General features: G+C 27.9%; 3 protein-coding genes and 1 non-coding gene across 5 annotated transcripts; 1 reads left to right on the top strand and 3 right to left on the bottom strand.

Annotated features, from left to right (window-relative positions):
• Positions 1–16: 16 nt before the first annotated feature.
• Positions 17–4,164, bottom strand: LOC140674835 (odorant receptor Or2). Of its 2 annotated transcripts, none has more exons than XM_072908686.1 (7): positions 3,855–4,164; positions 3,211–3,500; positions 1,229–1,752; positions 805–904; positions 632–739; positions 418–573; positions 17–127 (listed from the first exon to the last, which is right to left on the bottom strand). In XM_072908686.1, the coding sequence occupies exons 2-7, from the start codon at positions 3,466–3,468 to the stop codon at positions 74–76; spliced, it is 1,200 nt and encodes a 399-aa protein (XP_072764787.1). In that variant the 5' UTR covers positions 3,469–3,500; positions 3,855–4,164; the 3' UTR covers positions 17–73. The 2 variants fall into 2 exon arrangements, with proteins under 2 accessions (XP_072764787.1, XP_072764788.1); XM_072908687.1 differs by having other exon boundaries at positions 3,965–4,164.
• On the bottom strand, positions 2,124–2,195 carry Trnag-ucc (transfer RNA glycine (anticodon UCC)). Its single transcript has one exon. It is a non-coding gene; the product is annotated as a tRNA-Gly (tRNA).
• Positions 4,165–4,690: 526 nt separating the features above from the next.
• Positions 4,691–13,320, top strand: Su(r) (dihydropyrimidine dehydrogenase su(r)). Its single transcript, XM_072908679.1, has 16 exons — positions 4,691–5,013; positions 5,675–5,785; positions 6,807–7,139; positions 7,328–7,636; positions 7,773–8,099; positions 8,240–8,450; positions 8,615–8,799; positions 9,095–9,310; positions 9,393–9,557; positions 9,700–9,852; positions 9,925–10,045; positions 10,329–10,591; positions 10,976–11,152; positions 11,360–11,584; positions 11,665–11,822; positions 11,952–13,320. Exons 1-16 carry the CDS (start codon positions 4,963–4,965, stop codon positions 12,022–12,024), a joined length of 3,078 nt encoding a protein of 1,025 aa, XP_072764780.1. The 5' UTR covers positions 4,691–4,962; the 3' UTR covers positions 12,025–13,320.
• On the bottom strand, positions 12,652–17,499 carry LOC140674836 (phospholipase A2-like). The gene is made up of 5 exons (XM_072908688.1): positions 17,268–17,499; positions 16,074–16,369; positions 13,342–13,501; positions 12,919–13,059; positions 12,652–12,767 (listed from the first exon to the last, which is right to left on the bottom strand). Exons 2-5 carry the CDS (start codon positions 16,351–16,353, stop codon positions 12,698–12,700), a joined length of 651 nt encoding a protein of 216 aa, XP_072764789.1. The 5' UTR covers positions 16,354–16,369; positions 17,268–17,499; the 3' UTR covers positions 12,652–12,697.
• Between the last annotated feature and the right edge of the window lie 147 nt (positions 17,500–17,646).

The following is a 17,646-nucleotide window of genomic DNA, read 5'->3' as shown; positions in this document are numbered from 1 at the left end:
AATAATTCTTTTAAATTCGTGTAATCTCGAAAAAACATAACTACAAAATTCAATGTTAACAATGAATTCATTGTTAGGCAGTAGAACCTTGAAGTACTGTAAAAATCGAATAGGACATCCGTATTATCTAAAATGCATGAAAATTATTTATTAGAAACAGTTAAAAATGTTATTTTAAAATTTAAGACAATCTCAAAACTATTATTAATATAGATTTGGATAACATATTTAAAATCAATCTAATATAAATTTCAATATGTTTTGCTATTAAAATATTAACTTCTAATTAAACAACATTAATTGATGTTTATGGTTTTAAAAAAAGATAATATAAAATCTTAATCTTTAGACTTGTAGACTTTCTTAAACGAATATTTCTTTAAATATTTAACAAAAGATTTTTGACAAACTACGAACCTCTACGAAAGTATTCAATGATAGTAACATAATATTGCCAGCGGTCAAAATGAATGGACGATGAGCCCTCATCATTATAATTTGTAAGCTGCGTTTAAATTCTTCAGTATTGGAGAGCCAGTTACTTGAATACGCAGCCGTCACTATACGTATGCTCTAAAAATCATGTGCGTTTCTTTTGCATTTAATCGCGAAAATCGATTTAAATACTTACATGGAGATGTAGCTCATTACCATGCCAGCAGAAAATGAATATTTGATATGTCATACAACACATGTATGTCACCAAACCGATTAGTACTGCTGGGATATAAACTTTCATCTGCAACACAAGAGATCACGTTAAAATCGATCATACTCAGGCCTATTGAAATAAATTCGATCTACCTGCGACACATTGAAAGCAATCAGACAAATGATCATACAATTTGAGAGAAATTGAAAAAAGATAATGCTACTAAAGATGTTTTGAATCTCCCTCGTGAAACTGCAAATCAATGTAATTAATTATTTAGAACAAAGTTAAATTGTGCAAACAAATAATTATTAATTTAATTGGTTCTCTTGTTTTTGGTAATTAGAATAAAATAAATTTACAGTCGTTGAATTTGTAATAAAACTATCCGATCATTAAATATTTTGCATACAATAATAACATAATAATTACACAAGTCATTCATCAAAGTTTTGAATCTTTTTTTATAATGTACATATCTCTTTACAAATATTATTTCAAAAATTTATATATTATGTTATAAACTTTATAATGATATTTTCCTATCATTTTTTTGAATATTATATCTTAACTTACTAGAATATCATATTACTGTGCATAACGCATTTCTTAAGTTGCTGATAAGACAAGACTTTCCCTTCGGCCAAAAACGATTTGTCATTATCACTTTGAATGTTTTTTTCATTATCTATCGAGATGATATTTCGCTCTAAGATTGCCAATTGGCAACAGGCGACTGTAATTAAACCTGTGATCAATGTATCCAATGCTACATTATGAAAGCAAGCGATTATGATTGCGATACCCTGATGCCCTGCTGTAATTTCAAACGCCGGGGTTTTTGTTACATTGTAAGGGTACCATCCTTCCATGGGCAACCGACGTGAACGACCGGCAATCAGATCGGTGATTGGAGTGATACCCCAACAGAATACTGCTATCGCACCAAAACTTTGATAAACCGCATGATGAAAAATGCCTTTCCAAGTATAGTCTATAAGGAGGTCCTGATAATTCTGATCGTGGCGACTGAATGCAGGACTGTTGGCTATGTCCAGGAGACCCTGTATCCGCTTTTGACGATACAAAATAATAAACACCTAGAAATATCGATATTTTATTTATCTTTTCCTTCTTGGAAGAGTCACATGCCTAAATACATAAAATATACATAATAATAATAATAATGAATAATGACATACATAAAAAAATAATAATTGATCAATAGAAATTAAATAAGAATTTAAAAACATTTATTACGTTTTTATAAATATTATTGACAAAATGATATAATTACAATAACAAAATTATAAGTTATAAAAGTACGAGAATATTTAGTATAATGATGGAAGAATGTGTGAAATTTGTAAATATTATTAGAAAAAAAATACATTTAAAAAAGATTTATTATAATTATTTGAAAAGAGAAAGATCTTATAAAATATTTAAAAAAAAAATAAAAAAATAGATGTGCGATGGCCGGGAATCGAACCCGGATCAACTGCTTGGAAGGCAACTATGCTAACCATTACACCACCATCGCACCTTGATTTCATGTTAAATTTAATGCTAGATATGTAGCTATTTAAAATCGAATAAAATAATTATTTTTGAAATATAAAAATATTAGAGAACTATAATTCACAATTATTATCACTTAATAACAAAAAGATATGATAAAACTATGAAAAGATATTTTGCATGTATAATCAAGATGTATATACATCATATATAGGATGATATAAGTAGAAAAATACAAAAATTATATTATTCCCTTACTTATTATTTTTCAGACAAAATTTATATATAAATCTTATATAAATATATCTAATTTTATATATATAGAATGTTCATGTATGCTCTATTTCTTTCACATTTTCTCGAGCAAATTAATATATATGTCTTGTAATTGCACAATATAAGCTTTATTTTTTCTGAAAAAAACAACGCAGAAATTATTTTTTTAATTATTTTTATATAAATGGATAGAGATATAAAAATAAGGAGCATATATATAATATATGGACAATTTTTTTTTAAACTATCATCTTTAATAATCAAGTAAAAAAAGCTCCTCTATAATTCAATAAAATGAAAAGGTTTCAAAAAGGCGTAAAGAGCTATAAAAAATATGAATTTAATAATCAAAAATAATAATTGAAAAAAATAACTTTTAAGGTTACATATAGATGTATACAATTTTGATGTGTGTGTGGGCGGACGTTTCGATTTAAATAAATAAAGTTTATAAACCCATACGTGAGTCAATTATGTAAATTTATAAGTCAAATCTTAAGCTAAATTGAGAAACGTTAATATATAAAAACGGACTTCATTAGTCAAATTATAAAAAATAAATAAGAATAAAAGATAATAATAATAAACAAAATAAAAAATATAAGTTAAAATAAAAATAAAAATACAAAACAGAAATAAAGATAACTCATTGACATAATAGATTATTATTAACAATTACTCGTACATATATGTATTGTGATTGAGTCCTTTATAATTCTACACATAAAAATCATAATTATTTAAAGATAATTTGTGTTGACCTTGGAAGCGTGAACACAATTCGTCATCAGTATGGTCGCAAATGCAACGATTTTCGACATATCTCCCCAGTTGGCGATTACGTTTGCTATCTCGGAGGTAAGCAAAATACCCAAAAGGAAAGTAAAGCTACAAATGGTGTAGAGCAAATATAATATCCGATATTTGCTCACACGTGGCGGCCAAGTGCCCAAAAAGTAGATGATCGATAGGCTCACTTTTAAGTGAAAATTCGGCTCGATTGCTCGTTCTTTTATCATTTTCCAATTGGATAATAGAGAGTTATGAATACCTACAGTTTAATTTAAAGACAATAATTGTGTTTACTCATACTTCTACGAACATAAATGTATTGTAAATATCATTTTTATGATCTTTAAATGTATACACAATTACCATTGCTTTAATCTTTAATTTAATTTAAACTTTATTTATTTTCTTATATTATAAGTTCAATCGAAGCTTAACATATCGCGCGTCCGCATATTAATTTCGTTTCAAATTGCAAACATTTTGTAATTTAAAAATTAATTAAAAGTAAGATATTAATCGCTAAAAAAAATCGTGCTTGTGTATATTCATGCGTTTATATATTTGTGTAATGTTATACTACGTATTTTTTATGTTTAAGAAATACAAGAGTTACCTATACAGCCATGACTATCTTAACGATTGTAACAATTTACAGAGATAAAGAGAGGTACAATGACTAATTGTAAGACAATGATCAATCGAAAATATTTCCTTCCATTGTACCTTCGAATCAATGAAATTAGAAGCTCTTGTAATAACAGACAGAATCTTCTAATTTGAGAGAAATAATCGAAATTCTGTAATTTGAAGTTCTATGGAATTTTCTTGACACAAATTATAATGCGATGTAACGTTGGCTTTGTAATCAATCGTGACGCTCCGCTTTCATCATACACGCATGCTATTTCTAAATCGTAAGGCTTATCAAAGCTGCTATTACACAATTACGAAAGCAATCTATATGTATAGCAATAAGTGCCTTTGTAATTTTACGGAATAAGACAACGCGAAGCAAACCGCATTTCCTCGTGATCTATTGTGCAATGTGACAGTTGTGAGATATTAACAGTTCAACAGTGCTAAAATAATAATAATATAGCTATTTTAAATTATCGAAAAACTTTTAAATAAGTGAAGCACAAATATTAATAAATATAATTTTTTTCTTAAATTAAAATTTCAAACATTTGATTAACATTATTTTTAAAATCATTTGCTTTTATATTAATATAAATAGAACGATATATTTAATATATACACAATGTTAAGAATATCATAAGTATAAGGCAAATTGTTATTCTACAATGTGAGCAGTTAACCATGTATCTTCTAAATGCTAGAAATCTATTTTAATAAAAAAATTAAGTTCTCAAGATATTCAATACAAATTTTATATATATATATATATATATATATATATATATATATATTCACAGTATCATAATTTGTGTAGTATAGTGAGGGGTCAGGGGCGGCAGAGTGACTCATCAAACTCAGCACAGCTGAACAGTGTCAATATAAACGAACATGTTAAAGTGAACTGTCGCGTGACCAAGAATCTTAATATTTAGAGCAGGTAAACTCGAGGCGAGTTGCTTCAGCTACCTGTCACTTTACAATTCTATATCGCAATTCAGATCTTTATACCGGTTTTTCTGCTGTCGCGATACGTTGCATAAAGTTATTACATAAAATTCCATAGTGCGTATGTGCTTCGAAAAATGGCATCGCTATCGTCGGTTGTGTTGAGTAAAGATGTTCCTGATATCGAAGTAAGTATACTTGACGTGAGTAATGATAATGTAAGACATTTCCTAATGTCTATTATTCTAGATTTTTAATTAATTCTAAAGCCTAAAATTGTAAAAACGTTGTAAAGATATCTAAAGCTGTAAATAATTAAGATGTTATCAGATCAATATCAAAATTCTTTTAAGTCTTCGGAAAAAATTCTGCTTTAAAAAAAAATTTATTTTTTCACAAATTAGTCTTTTCATTTATAATATTGATATATATTTATTGATTTATTATTGATTATATTATATTCACACATTTATTTATTTATTACAACATATAATATAACGTAATATTATCAATTAGAATGCGTAATTTTCTGTTTTCTACTAAAACAATTACATTCTTATTTTTATTTTACTTTTTACTTTATCTTTTTTCTACATTTATATATATTTTTCTTTATGTATTTTTTTTACATAAAGATTTTATAAAGATTTTTATGTATCTATGTAAATATGACATTGTTCTATAATTATTATTTTTATAAATACAATTATTATTTTTATTCTTCAAAGATATCTTTCAAACGTTGTTTTACTTATCTTTTGACATAGAACTATATTATAATATTGATGGAAGATATGATAACACATTGATATCTTGTTTCTATGATTGACTAAGGGAATTATTTTTTAGAATATATTGAGCATTAATCCAAAGTCTAAATATTATGCAAATTTTGTGCCATCGGCGTTGACCAAACAGAACAAGCAGCACTGGAAAAGAAACATTCATGAGAAATGTGATGTAAGTCGTTTAAATTGAATCAATTATTTTGATACAATTAATAAAAAGTTATTTTCGTAAGCTCGCTTCAGATAACGGTGTAAATTATGTATATATGTATAATATATACAATTTATATCATACATTTTATATCTTATTATATTCTTTGATTAATATCATAGAATACAAATAAAATATATCTATATTCTAGACTTTCTGTATGTTTTGAGAGATAAAATAATTTAAAAAATCTAAATTAGAAAGACAAAAAATTAGATTTTATTATAATATATAATAAATATAATAAATATTATATATATTTTTAATATTAGATATATTATATTAAGAAATAAACATTTTGATTTTGATAAAGTTTTTATGCAAATAATTTTTGGCAATATATTATCAAAAGTGTTACATAACGTTTTGAAGATGGATTCGCAAAACAACAATCCACTGATAAGATTGCAATCTTGTTATACATTTTCTTATATCATTATAGTAACTATTATTACTTCATTAAATATTTATTGTACTCTTTAATTACTAAATGACAAAAGCTATTAGGTAATTGTAGTAGAAAATATAACAAAAAATAAATTTACAAATTAATTTAATAAAATAGCTGGAATTTATAAGATCTAAATAAAATTGCATTTTCTTGTTATCTTTGTTATCTGAAGTAAGAAAACTTTATTGTAGCTATTTTTAATATAAAGAGTTAATTAAACTGATAAAATTGAAACTGATAAAATATTATGTTAATGTCGATCCTCGTTTACAATTCGTAAGTATATAATAAAAATTTGTATAACGAAAAAGAAAATTCTCATATTCAAGTATATAAGGAAATGTTAAACATTTTTTTTTCTTAAATTCTAAATTCCAAATTCTCACTGTAAAATATCTACTATAAAATATACTTATATATTTTTTACGATTTTTAAATTTGTAAAATATTATGTATATTGATAAGAATATTTCATTGATTTCCAAATTTCTCTTTTCTCTCGATTTCTTTAGCTTAGTTTTTTTTCTTCAGAGTTGCGTGCCTTTGACCAAAAATTTCGACGATATCAAGCATACAACTTTGAGCGAACGCGGAGCATTGAGAGAAGCTGCGCGTTGTTTGAAGTGCGCTGATGCACCTTGTCAAAAATCTTGCCCTACACAATTAGACATCAAATCTTTCATCACTTCCATCTCCAACAAGAATTACTATGGCGCAGCCAAAGCGATCCTATCAGACAATCCTCTTGGTCTTACCTGCGGCATGGTTTGCCCGACTAGCGACCTTTGCGTGGGTGGATGCAATCTTTACGCGACCGAGGAGGGACCCATCAACATCGGCGGCCTTCAACATTTCGCAATGGATGTATGCAATATATGCAATAAACATGGAAATAATTTATTAATGCTTATAACACATTTTAATTAAAATATATATAACAAATAAATATTCGGCAAAATTATTTTGTACTCTGGAAATTTGATTTAATATCTTTTTAATTTTTAACTGAAAATATATAGCAGCATAAAATATACGTTTATATATTTTTTCAGGTTTTCAAGCAGATGAATATTTCTCAAATCAGAATACCTAATCAAACAGTACCTCATGCAAACACGAAGATCGCCCTGCTCGGGTGTGGACCAGCTTCTCTCTCATGCGCGACATTTCTCGCCCGCTTTGGATATGATGATATTACGATCTTCGAGAAAGAAAAGTATATAGGCGGATTAAGTTCCTCCGAAATACCGCAATATAGACTTCCGTATGACGTTGTCAATTTCGAAGTGGATCTCGTCAAGGATCTAGGAGTGAAGGTCGAATTAGGAAGATCACTATCCGAAAATGATTTAACGATACAGGTAAATTAATTTGAAGATTTCATTATCTATCTGTTATATTTTTTAAGTCTTTATCAATATAATTCCTCCTTTAATTTCCAATTCTAAAAGTTTACAGTTAATTTCGACAAATCAATTATAAATAAAAATGTTTCAGACTCTTCAAGATGCTGGATATAAAGCAATCTTCTTAGGAATCGGATTACCCGAGCCAAAGAATGTACCGATATTCGAAAATCTCACATTAGAGATGGGCTTTTTCACCTCGAAGAGCTTCTTGCCCGCTGTCGCGAAAGGTAGCAAACCGGGAATGTGCGCTTGTAAGAGCAACCAGGAGCTTCCGTCTCTTTGCGGCAACGTAATCGTCCTGGGTGCAGGAGATACAGCTTTCGATTGCGCCACTTCCGCTCTTCGGTGCGGAGCCAGAAAGGTCTTTGTCGTCTTTCGGAAAGGCTTCACCAACGTACGAGCTGTTCCAGAAGAGGTAATCCTCTCGCCACAACCATTTGACTTCTAATCTGAAAAGATAAAAGCTATAATTTAAAAATTTTTATTTTTTAAGAGCTTAATAGAATTCAGCAAGTAAATATTTTATAAAATTTGAGACTTTAAAATTGTTCTCAGATGGATCTGGCAAAGGAAGAAAAGTGTGAATTTATACCTTTCCAATCGCCGAAACGAGTCATTCTTCGCAATGGAAGAATTTTCGCGATCGAATTTTGCAGAACCGAACAAAACGAGAGAGGTGAATGGACAGAAGATGAAGAACAAAAGGTCGTTTTAAAAGCGGACTTTGTCATTTCAGCTTTCGGTTCAGGATTATACAGTCCTACTGGTGAGTAATAATATTATGTTTCTGCTAGAATATCAATTTGATATCAGAAAAATTTAAGTTATTAGTGTATAAAAATAATAACAAGTCAATATCACCAAAATAAAGAAAAGCAAAAAATTACAAATTAACAAATAAAGAAAAATTATCTCTATGATAAAAAACAGTGAAGAATGCCATGGCGCCAATTAAGATGAACAGGTGGAATTTGCCGGAAATTGACGAAAACACCATGATGACCTCGGTATCAGGTGTGTTCTGCGGAGGAGATCTTGCTGGTATTGCTCAAACAACTGTAGAATCCGTGAATGACGGAAAGACAGCCGCGTGGTATATTCACAAATACATACAGGTATATTAGTTAACACAATATCTCTTTTTATCAATTATAAATCTAAATATTTTTAAGAAATACCCACGCAAAAGCATGGATTTTTTAATTAAATTCTAAATAAACATAGTTCTATTACTATTATTAATGTAATAATATTGTATAACAATAATTTAAAATAATAAAAACAATTATTCTATTTTGATAAATTTACAAAAAATAAAATTTTATTTGCCTAAATTTTTATTTCATATTTTTTGAAAAATCCATCGAAGTGATTTATCCGAGCTTGATTGCATTTTTGATGTCCACGTAGGAATCTTATGGTTTGACGGTGCCGGAAACTCCACAATTACCAAAGTTTCACACTGCTATCGATGACGTTGATTTAAGTATTGAAATGTGCGGGCTAAAATTCGAGAATCCTTTCGGTCTGGCTTCCGCGCCACCTTGCACCACCAGCGCGATGATTCGACGTGCTTTCGAAGCCGGCTGGGCCTTCGCTGTCACAAAAACCTTCGCTTTAGATAAGGTATTTTTATCAGACAATAATCAAGTTACAAACGATATGTATATTTTAATTCTAATTTTGTGTTTTTCATATTTCTTCTCAGGATCTTATCACCAACGTGTCACCGCGCATCATTAAAGGCACAACGTCTCGTCATCATTATGGACCCGAGCAGAGTAGCTTCTTGAATATCGAACTGATATCCGAGAAAACCGCTGATTATTGGTGCCGCAGTATCACAGAACTGAAACAAGATTTTCCTTCAAAGGTATATACTTATTTAGCTGTTTGCTGGATTTACAATTTTAATTTAATAGAATTATAATAATAAAATTAGAATAATCTTAACTAAATTATTTATGTTTTACAAACATTTTATTTATCAGAGTATATTATATATTTTTGCATAGATTGTCATCGCGAGCATTATGTGCACGTATAACAGAGCCGATTGGACGGAACTGGCGAAAAAAGCGGAAGCAGCTGGTTCTGACGGCTTGGAATTAAATCTGTCATGTCCTCATGGTATGGGCGAGTCCGGTATGGGCCTGGCTTGTGGACAGGTTTGTGTGTGTTTGTTTTTTTTCCAGGCTTGAAGTATGAACCGGATAAAAAATAAAACTGATTTTTTCCAGAATCCCGAATTAGTTAGAAACATCTCCAGATGGGTTCGCGAAGCTGTCAAGATACCGTTCTTCATAAAATTGACACCGAACATCACCGATATTCTTTCCATCGCCAAGGCAGCTTATGAAGGTAATACAAATTAGCCTGGAATTTATATAAAGTTATATCGATATGTGTATATTGTATTAAAAAATAAAATAAATCGTAGCGTTGCAGAAACAATAATTATGTTATTATAATAATACAATAAGTATATTACAATTATTCAAATATTTTATTTTCTCATAATAATATCAAAATATTTAAAGCAATTTTATACGACTACAAAACTTTCAGTTTCAAATTTTTATAAAAAATCATATGTCAAAAGTTTTAATAATTAATTCCGTTAATAATTAATACTTGATGGCAGGCAAAGCCGACGGCGTTACTGCCATTAACACGGTATCAGGATTAATGGGACTTTCCGCTGATGCGACCCCATGGCCAGCGGTAGGTCTCAATAAGTTAACGACGTACGGTGGGATATCCGGAAATGCTACCCGACCTCAAGCTTTGAGAGTCATCTCGACGATTTCCAAATATCTTCCAGGGTTTGCAATACTCGGTGCCGGTGGCGTCGACTCGGCCGACGTCGCTCTACAGTTTTTGCATTGCGGTGCATCGGTTGTCCAAGTAATATAGTAACAAATATTCCCGGCTTTTTTCTCTTTATTCTTCATTGTCTTCCACTACTCTCTTATCAACTTAAAATAATTAGTGTAGGAAATATTAGAGCAACGCAAGAGAAGAATTAATTAAGAGAGTAGATGGTAAAAAAGAATAATGGAAAATTTAATAGTAATAAAACTTTCATTGATAATTCGTCAAAATTATCGGGAAGAATATATTTTGGTATAAAAAGAATCTGAAAAAATTTGATATAAATTTCAAACTAAATTGAAATTACAAATTTAAATATCAAGAGAATTCTCGATAATTAATCGTAATAAAATATAATTTTTTTCGTTTTAAATATTGCATCATATATAATATTGTAATCAAATATTTAATTCATAGATTTGCAGTGCCATTCAAAATCAAGACTTCACCGTGATAGATGACTACGTGACCGGGTTAAAAGCATTATTATACTTGAAGAGTCTGGCACAAGTAAAGGATTGGGATGGTCAGAGTCCACCGACATTTAAGCATCAGAAAGGCAAGCCTGTTTCCCTGCAACATGCTCTTGGCAAAGTAAATATTATCAATTATTCGTTAATTTCTTGACAAATTTTAACGTAAGTAAAAACAAAATTAATCAAATATTAATTATAATCAATTAAATATTAATATAAGTCAAATATAAATTAATTAAATAGAGTCTATATGTAACGATAAAATTAATAATTTACATTAAAAGCGCTTGTATATCTTACAATACTTTAATCTTTTTTTTTGTAGAATGTACCATATTTTGGCGTATACCAAAAACTGCGCGAACAAAAGATAGCTGAATTAAAAGCTAATTCGAGTCCTTTGGATGAAGTTATGACGGTAACGAGACCCGCTCCAAAACCAATCGCACCGATACCTACTGTCAAGGATGTAATCGGCAAAGCATTAGTACATATTAGCAGTTACAAAGAATTGGATAACAAGAAACAAGTAATTGCTTTGATCGATGATGTACGTAAAATGATACAGTGTAATAATTCATCTATATTAAGATCTATCTCACGCTTCTACATAATTGCTTCGCTTTTCAGGATATGTGTATAAATTGTGGAAAATGTTATATGGCTTGCTCAGATTCCGGATATCAGGCGATTACTTTCGATCCTGACACACACATCCCTAAAGTAACGGACGATTGCACCGGATGTACACTTTGTTTGTCCGTGTGTCCGATTATTGACTGCATCACGTAAGTTTTAAGAATAATAAAATATAATAAATCTGTGTTAATATCACATACTTCATTTTCTAGTTCAGTTTTATTTTTCAGTTTATTTCTATTATTTTTGAATGTATATATGTTTCTTAATTTTTTCAGTATGGTTCCAAAAACAATTCCGCATGTAATTAAAAGAGGTGTACCGCCGAAAAATGTAATCGAAATTTGTTGAACGATAGTCCAATATTATTATCCAAAAATATATTTTAATATAACTTTTTACAAGCTATTGATCATTAAATAATTGTTAGCAATATGTGCAAAAAATTATATTATATAGTATTTAGCAATTATATAATGCCATTATGCAATTACTATTACTAAATCATATAACCATCCTAAATTAAATATATGATTAGCGTCATTAAAGGATTCAATAAATGATTTAAAAAGTAGGATATAAAAAACGTAAATATAGATAATTCATTGCGATCCCATAAAATTGTTTTATTAATATTATATACTTATGCGTATTACGATACCGCGTAAGATGTAACATAATAAAATGTATATAGCTTTAGAGTAAAGCTTGTACAATAGCGTTCTTCTAAATATTAGTCAATTTCTCTTGTCAATTTTATTCGTTATTTAAAACTGATCAAGTCTGGTTAACACTGGTTAAAACTAATACATATTTAAAGAATCATAAATTTAAAAAAATATAATCTACATGAAAAAGCTCTTAAGAGAAAAATCTGTGGTTGTTATGAATAACGAACTGTTCAAGAGTAATGAATTGCAAAAGTTTGCTGAAGCTTACATTCTTAAAAATCTTATGTACACAATTAAATAGTTACAAGGACCTTCCTATGTTTTGCTAAATGCTAATATCTTGTTATGATTAACTAAAACTTGCGACTGTCAACCCATCTGTACTTTGTGCACTGATTATTGCAATCCGTGACATTGCCAATCCTGAAAAATTGTTGTTTTTATATAAAACTTTCAGTTCGAATTTATATCTAATGCAAACAAAAAAAAATCGAAATAAGCATCGTAATATATTCTACGAGAGATTATTTCCATTATTATTATTAATATTATTTATCTTTCTAATTTATCTTACTGGCAATCAGCTGTCGGACATATACATTCGAAACACTGCGGTCTCAATATATCGAAATACGTTGTTCCGATACCTTTAGAAATTGGGCTTGAAACGTTCTTCAAACAATCAAAGAACGCATTATCGCAAGTGCAAGCTGATCTGTTGTCAAAAAATTTACAAAAAAGAAATTAACGAAAAATTATTAATTAATATTATTAATTAAAATTAATGTCAATCAAAAAGGTCTATTATTTCATGAAAAAAGATAATATGTAAAATATAATGAATTGATAACAAGATTTGCATATGCTAGTAGATGTATATGTACATATCATACATAGGCAAAGTTATATAATATCTCTTTCAGATGATGTTAAATATGAATGTTCAATACAAGTGTTGAAGGTAATTAAATTCAAATTATTTCGTTCGTTTAATTACCTCGTAAAAAGACCATTGTTCTTGAGATTACCCTTCGTTTCACCGACCAAGATATTGCTGTTGCAATTATCGTGCACCCTGCAACAGGTATCCGTATGTTTGAAACGGCCGAGGTCATTCTCATCTTTGGCATTATCTCCATCGCCACACCAGACTGTTCCTAATATATAGGTATCATCATAGCAAAATAAAAAAAATGATTAAAAAATCCAGTCAATAATATAGTAACATAATTGATCCTTTTCTATCGGATTCAAAAATATGTTTCACTGTACATTTCACTATATATTTTTATCATGATAAATTTGTAATGCAGATGAGGCAAGAAAGTTGCAATCAAATTATCGATATTGCAGAAAATATTATATATGCAACTGATAAAAAGAAATAAGCTTTATGTAGCTTATTCATCGTAATTTCTCTAAAAAGTATCTACAAATTTATAAATCATCGTGGTAGTAAGAAAAAAATTAATAAATTTAAAATAAACTGCATTTAGTTCAACATTTCTTTACAGAAAAAATTGCGGAAGTTATATGGTTTGACTTTACACACGTTTTTATTTGTATTTACGGCAGTTCTTATCCCATACAAAAAAAAGGAAAAAATTTGTTAAAATAAAATTTTAACATCATGCATATCAGCAACCGATTATTCGATCCAACAATTTTTATTATTATATCGTTCAATTTTCCAAGTCTTTGCAATAACTTGCAATAGAATCACTCCTTTTCAATGTTTGCAACGATCAAAATGTGTCTCTTAAAGCACGTTTAAAATTTTTTTGTAATTAATGTTTATTCTATATAATAAATATATAAATATTAAAATTCTACATGTACAAATTAATTACTATTTTGTTTAGAATGTTAGAATAATTTAATTTTAATATTTTTTTATATTTTATAAGCATTTTCAGCTCTCGGTAAAAGTTTGCATTTTAGCGCAAATAAAATACATAATTATTTCTTTATCTATTATTAACAAGTTATTAAAATACAAGACTTGGCATTTATTTGCAAATTACGAAATACGAACACTTGTCCTTTCCTTCTCTCTCTTTCTTTTTCTATCCCTCTTTATAACTTGTTTTTACAAGTTGATTATATACAAATAATTAAACACATGAACTTTTCGTTGATTAAATTTATCTATAGAAATCAGAAATTAATGAGCTAGTAATAGCAAATATGGTGAAAGAAAAGCGAATTTGTATTGCATATTCTGTATGTCATTACGAAAAATAATTCTGTCTCTGTTGGAATTATTCACGTAAAAATTTTAATTAAGTTGACAATCAATTTGTATGCACTGTACTGTAGCAATAATGATAAATGTTCGTATTAACATTACAATGTTTACAACCCAGTGAGAAATGACCATCAAATCGACATCAATTTGATATCGAATCGATGCGATTTACATCAATTCGACGTCAATTCGATGTCGACTCGATAAGTTCTTTCTCACTGGGAAGGTAATAAATACACCTGTGGAGATAGCAATACAATTTGATCGAACAAATTAAAATAATTTTAATCGTATCATATGAGTCAATATTCTTGACTTTAAGGTAAATTTAATTAATTCTACATACAAAATGTTCATTTATCTGTATATAATTGATCCAACACAGTTAATATAAATTTAAATAATGTAAATTTTGAAGATGGATGCCTGTATATAAATATTTCGTAATTTGCAATAAATGTTTTATTTTTTATTTCTAACCTTTCACTATATCATTATTTTCATTATAGAATTATTAACTATAATTTTAATTATAGAGCTATTAATTATCATGAAAAAGCATGTGAAGAATTTATTTTTAAACATTTTAAAATTAATTCTTGTTTCAAATATATAAAAATTGTGTCTCCATTTATTCTGTAACTATCTATTTCAATAAATACTTAATGTTTTTCTCTCTGTGATAAGAAATACGTTTTAAATTAAATTTTATAAGATCGCCAAAGTGAAGGCTTTCTAATATTTTATAATTAAATTCTGTAAAAAAAATTTTCGTACTTTACACGTTATTTAGCTTTACAATTCAGTCTGTAAAATTGATATTTTTATACTGCATTCTGCATATTGCTTAACATATCTATCTTTTCTCTTTAAATATGTATATTATTTTTATAAAATAATATACATATTTAATATACTGTTTTACTAATTTTAATAATTATAGCATTGTATTTTTAGATAAGTTTAAAATAATAAAAAACGCATTTTAATATTACAGATATATATATATATATATATATATAACTTCAATAAAACTATATCTGTACTATATTCATATAAAAGTGCAACGAATAGTCCAATTTTTCTTTTTCCATTTTATTTCTAGTATTTGTTAATAAATAATAGAAATGAAAATAGGAAATGGAAGATTTCACATAAAAATATCGTGAAATTATTACATTTTCAGGTAATATTCTCATTGCGTGTTATAAGAATATTTTTAATACACAAAATAAATTCAAGGAATATTTTCTTTGTCAAAGAGATATAGTTGAAATATGTACTGAAAATAGATTCGATAATCCAAAATATTTTACAAGATGTTCTATATTTTTGTATGCATAAATATTTAATAAAATATATATGTATTTTTTATAAAATGTGCTATGAGAAAAATAGGTTTCTTTTCTCTTAAAATGATTGTTTTTAGCATTGCAATTCTTTTCTGTAAACTTTTTTGGATTATCAAATGGTTGAGTTACCTGGAAAAGTATATATGTTAACTTCTTCGCTACTTTCTTCGCTGTTGTAGGATATTATTTGCGCCATCTTCTTCTTCCCCCTGATCAAATTTTCTAGATAATCGAAGGGTAGTCTCAGCCGTTTAGCTGTCCTTTCAGGAAATGATAGATGAGTTTTCTCGGAACCAGGTGTACTCTCGGTTGTACAGTCTATATCATCTCCGTAAAGGCCATTATTTCCACAATCACCGAATCGAACAGTAATGCCGAGGAAAAATATAAACAAATAGATATGTGACATCGTGCTATCTATTCACCTAAGATAAAATAAACGACAAGATAAAAAATCATCTTAATAAATGCGATGCATTGGTTGCTATATTACAAGTAAATAATAAATTGGAGAAAAATTAATTTAAAGATAAAAAATATTGAATTCTGTCGTTTCTTGTTTCATCTTATATACATTACAATACAAGTAATAGTAAATCATCTATAATCATAGAAATGATCTATGATTAGATTATAGATCATAATCTTAATCACAAATGGTACATGTACAAGTATTTGAAATAAATTTTTTTACAATAGAGTGCATGGAGTCTTCTTTTAATTTTTGATGATATATATATGTATGTATATTGAAAATAAAAAATATATAAATTAGCAAAATGTAAAGATATTTGAACAATATTTTAAATATAAGTAATTAATATGCAACGTAATGTTTGAACTAATTTCATTTGCAAGAAGCGGAAAAACAAAATATTTTTTACAATATATAAATAACTAATAGTTTGTCGTGATTATATATATATAATTATTAATAAACGATTATTAATAATTATATTTTTATTATTATTAAAAATATACTTGACATAGAAGCTATATATAATACACAAAATTTTAAAAAATAATATAAAATATTTTAAAAAATTGAAAAAAAACAAAATATATCAATTTTGTATCAAAATGCTTTAATATACAAAAAAAATTTAATATACAAAAAAAATAAAAAATACGAAACTAATAATAATACATATAACGAAATTTATCTAATTGTAAATAAAATAAATTCTTCGTCAAATAGATTAGTAAGTTTTGAGAAGATTCTTCGAGACTCTTAAGAGACTTGCCGTCTTGAAGAGTATCTTCTCGATATTTAATCTATTTGAAAAGTTACACATTGTAGTGACGCACGTCGCATTCACTTACCTCGCTAGGACTGAATGATGACAAGAATTGATTCCAGCAACTTGACATTTCACTTAAATACCGCCAGTACATCTTCTGTCAAACGAAACCAGATGTAGAATTCACCGTGAAAGTCAAATATTGTTATTTAACACTTGTGCAAATGTTAAGAATTATCAATTAAGGAATTTATAGATATTATATATAATATTATACATAATATTCTTATCTTTCCTTTCGTTTATCCTTTAGATTTTTAGATTATTATGCGATATAAAATAATACGCATTTGTACAATGCGAGTAATTTATTATCAGCATTCTTCTCTGCACACACACACACATATACACTCACACACACAGAAAATAGAAATGTAATATCACAATTAATCAGCAACGTG

The sequence above is a fragment of the Anoplolepis gracilipes genome, chromosome 16 (assembly GCF_047496725.1).
Source record: "Anoplolepis gracilipes chromosome 16, ASM4749672v1, whole genome shotgun sequence".
NCBI lineage: Eukaryota > Metazoa > Arthropoda > Insecta > Hymenoptera > Formicidae > Anoplolepis > Anoplolepis gracilipes.
The sequence above is the reverse complement of the archived record's forward strand: the minus strand, read 5'-3'. Positions and strand labels throughout refer to the sequence as shown.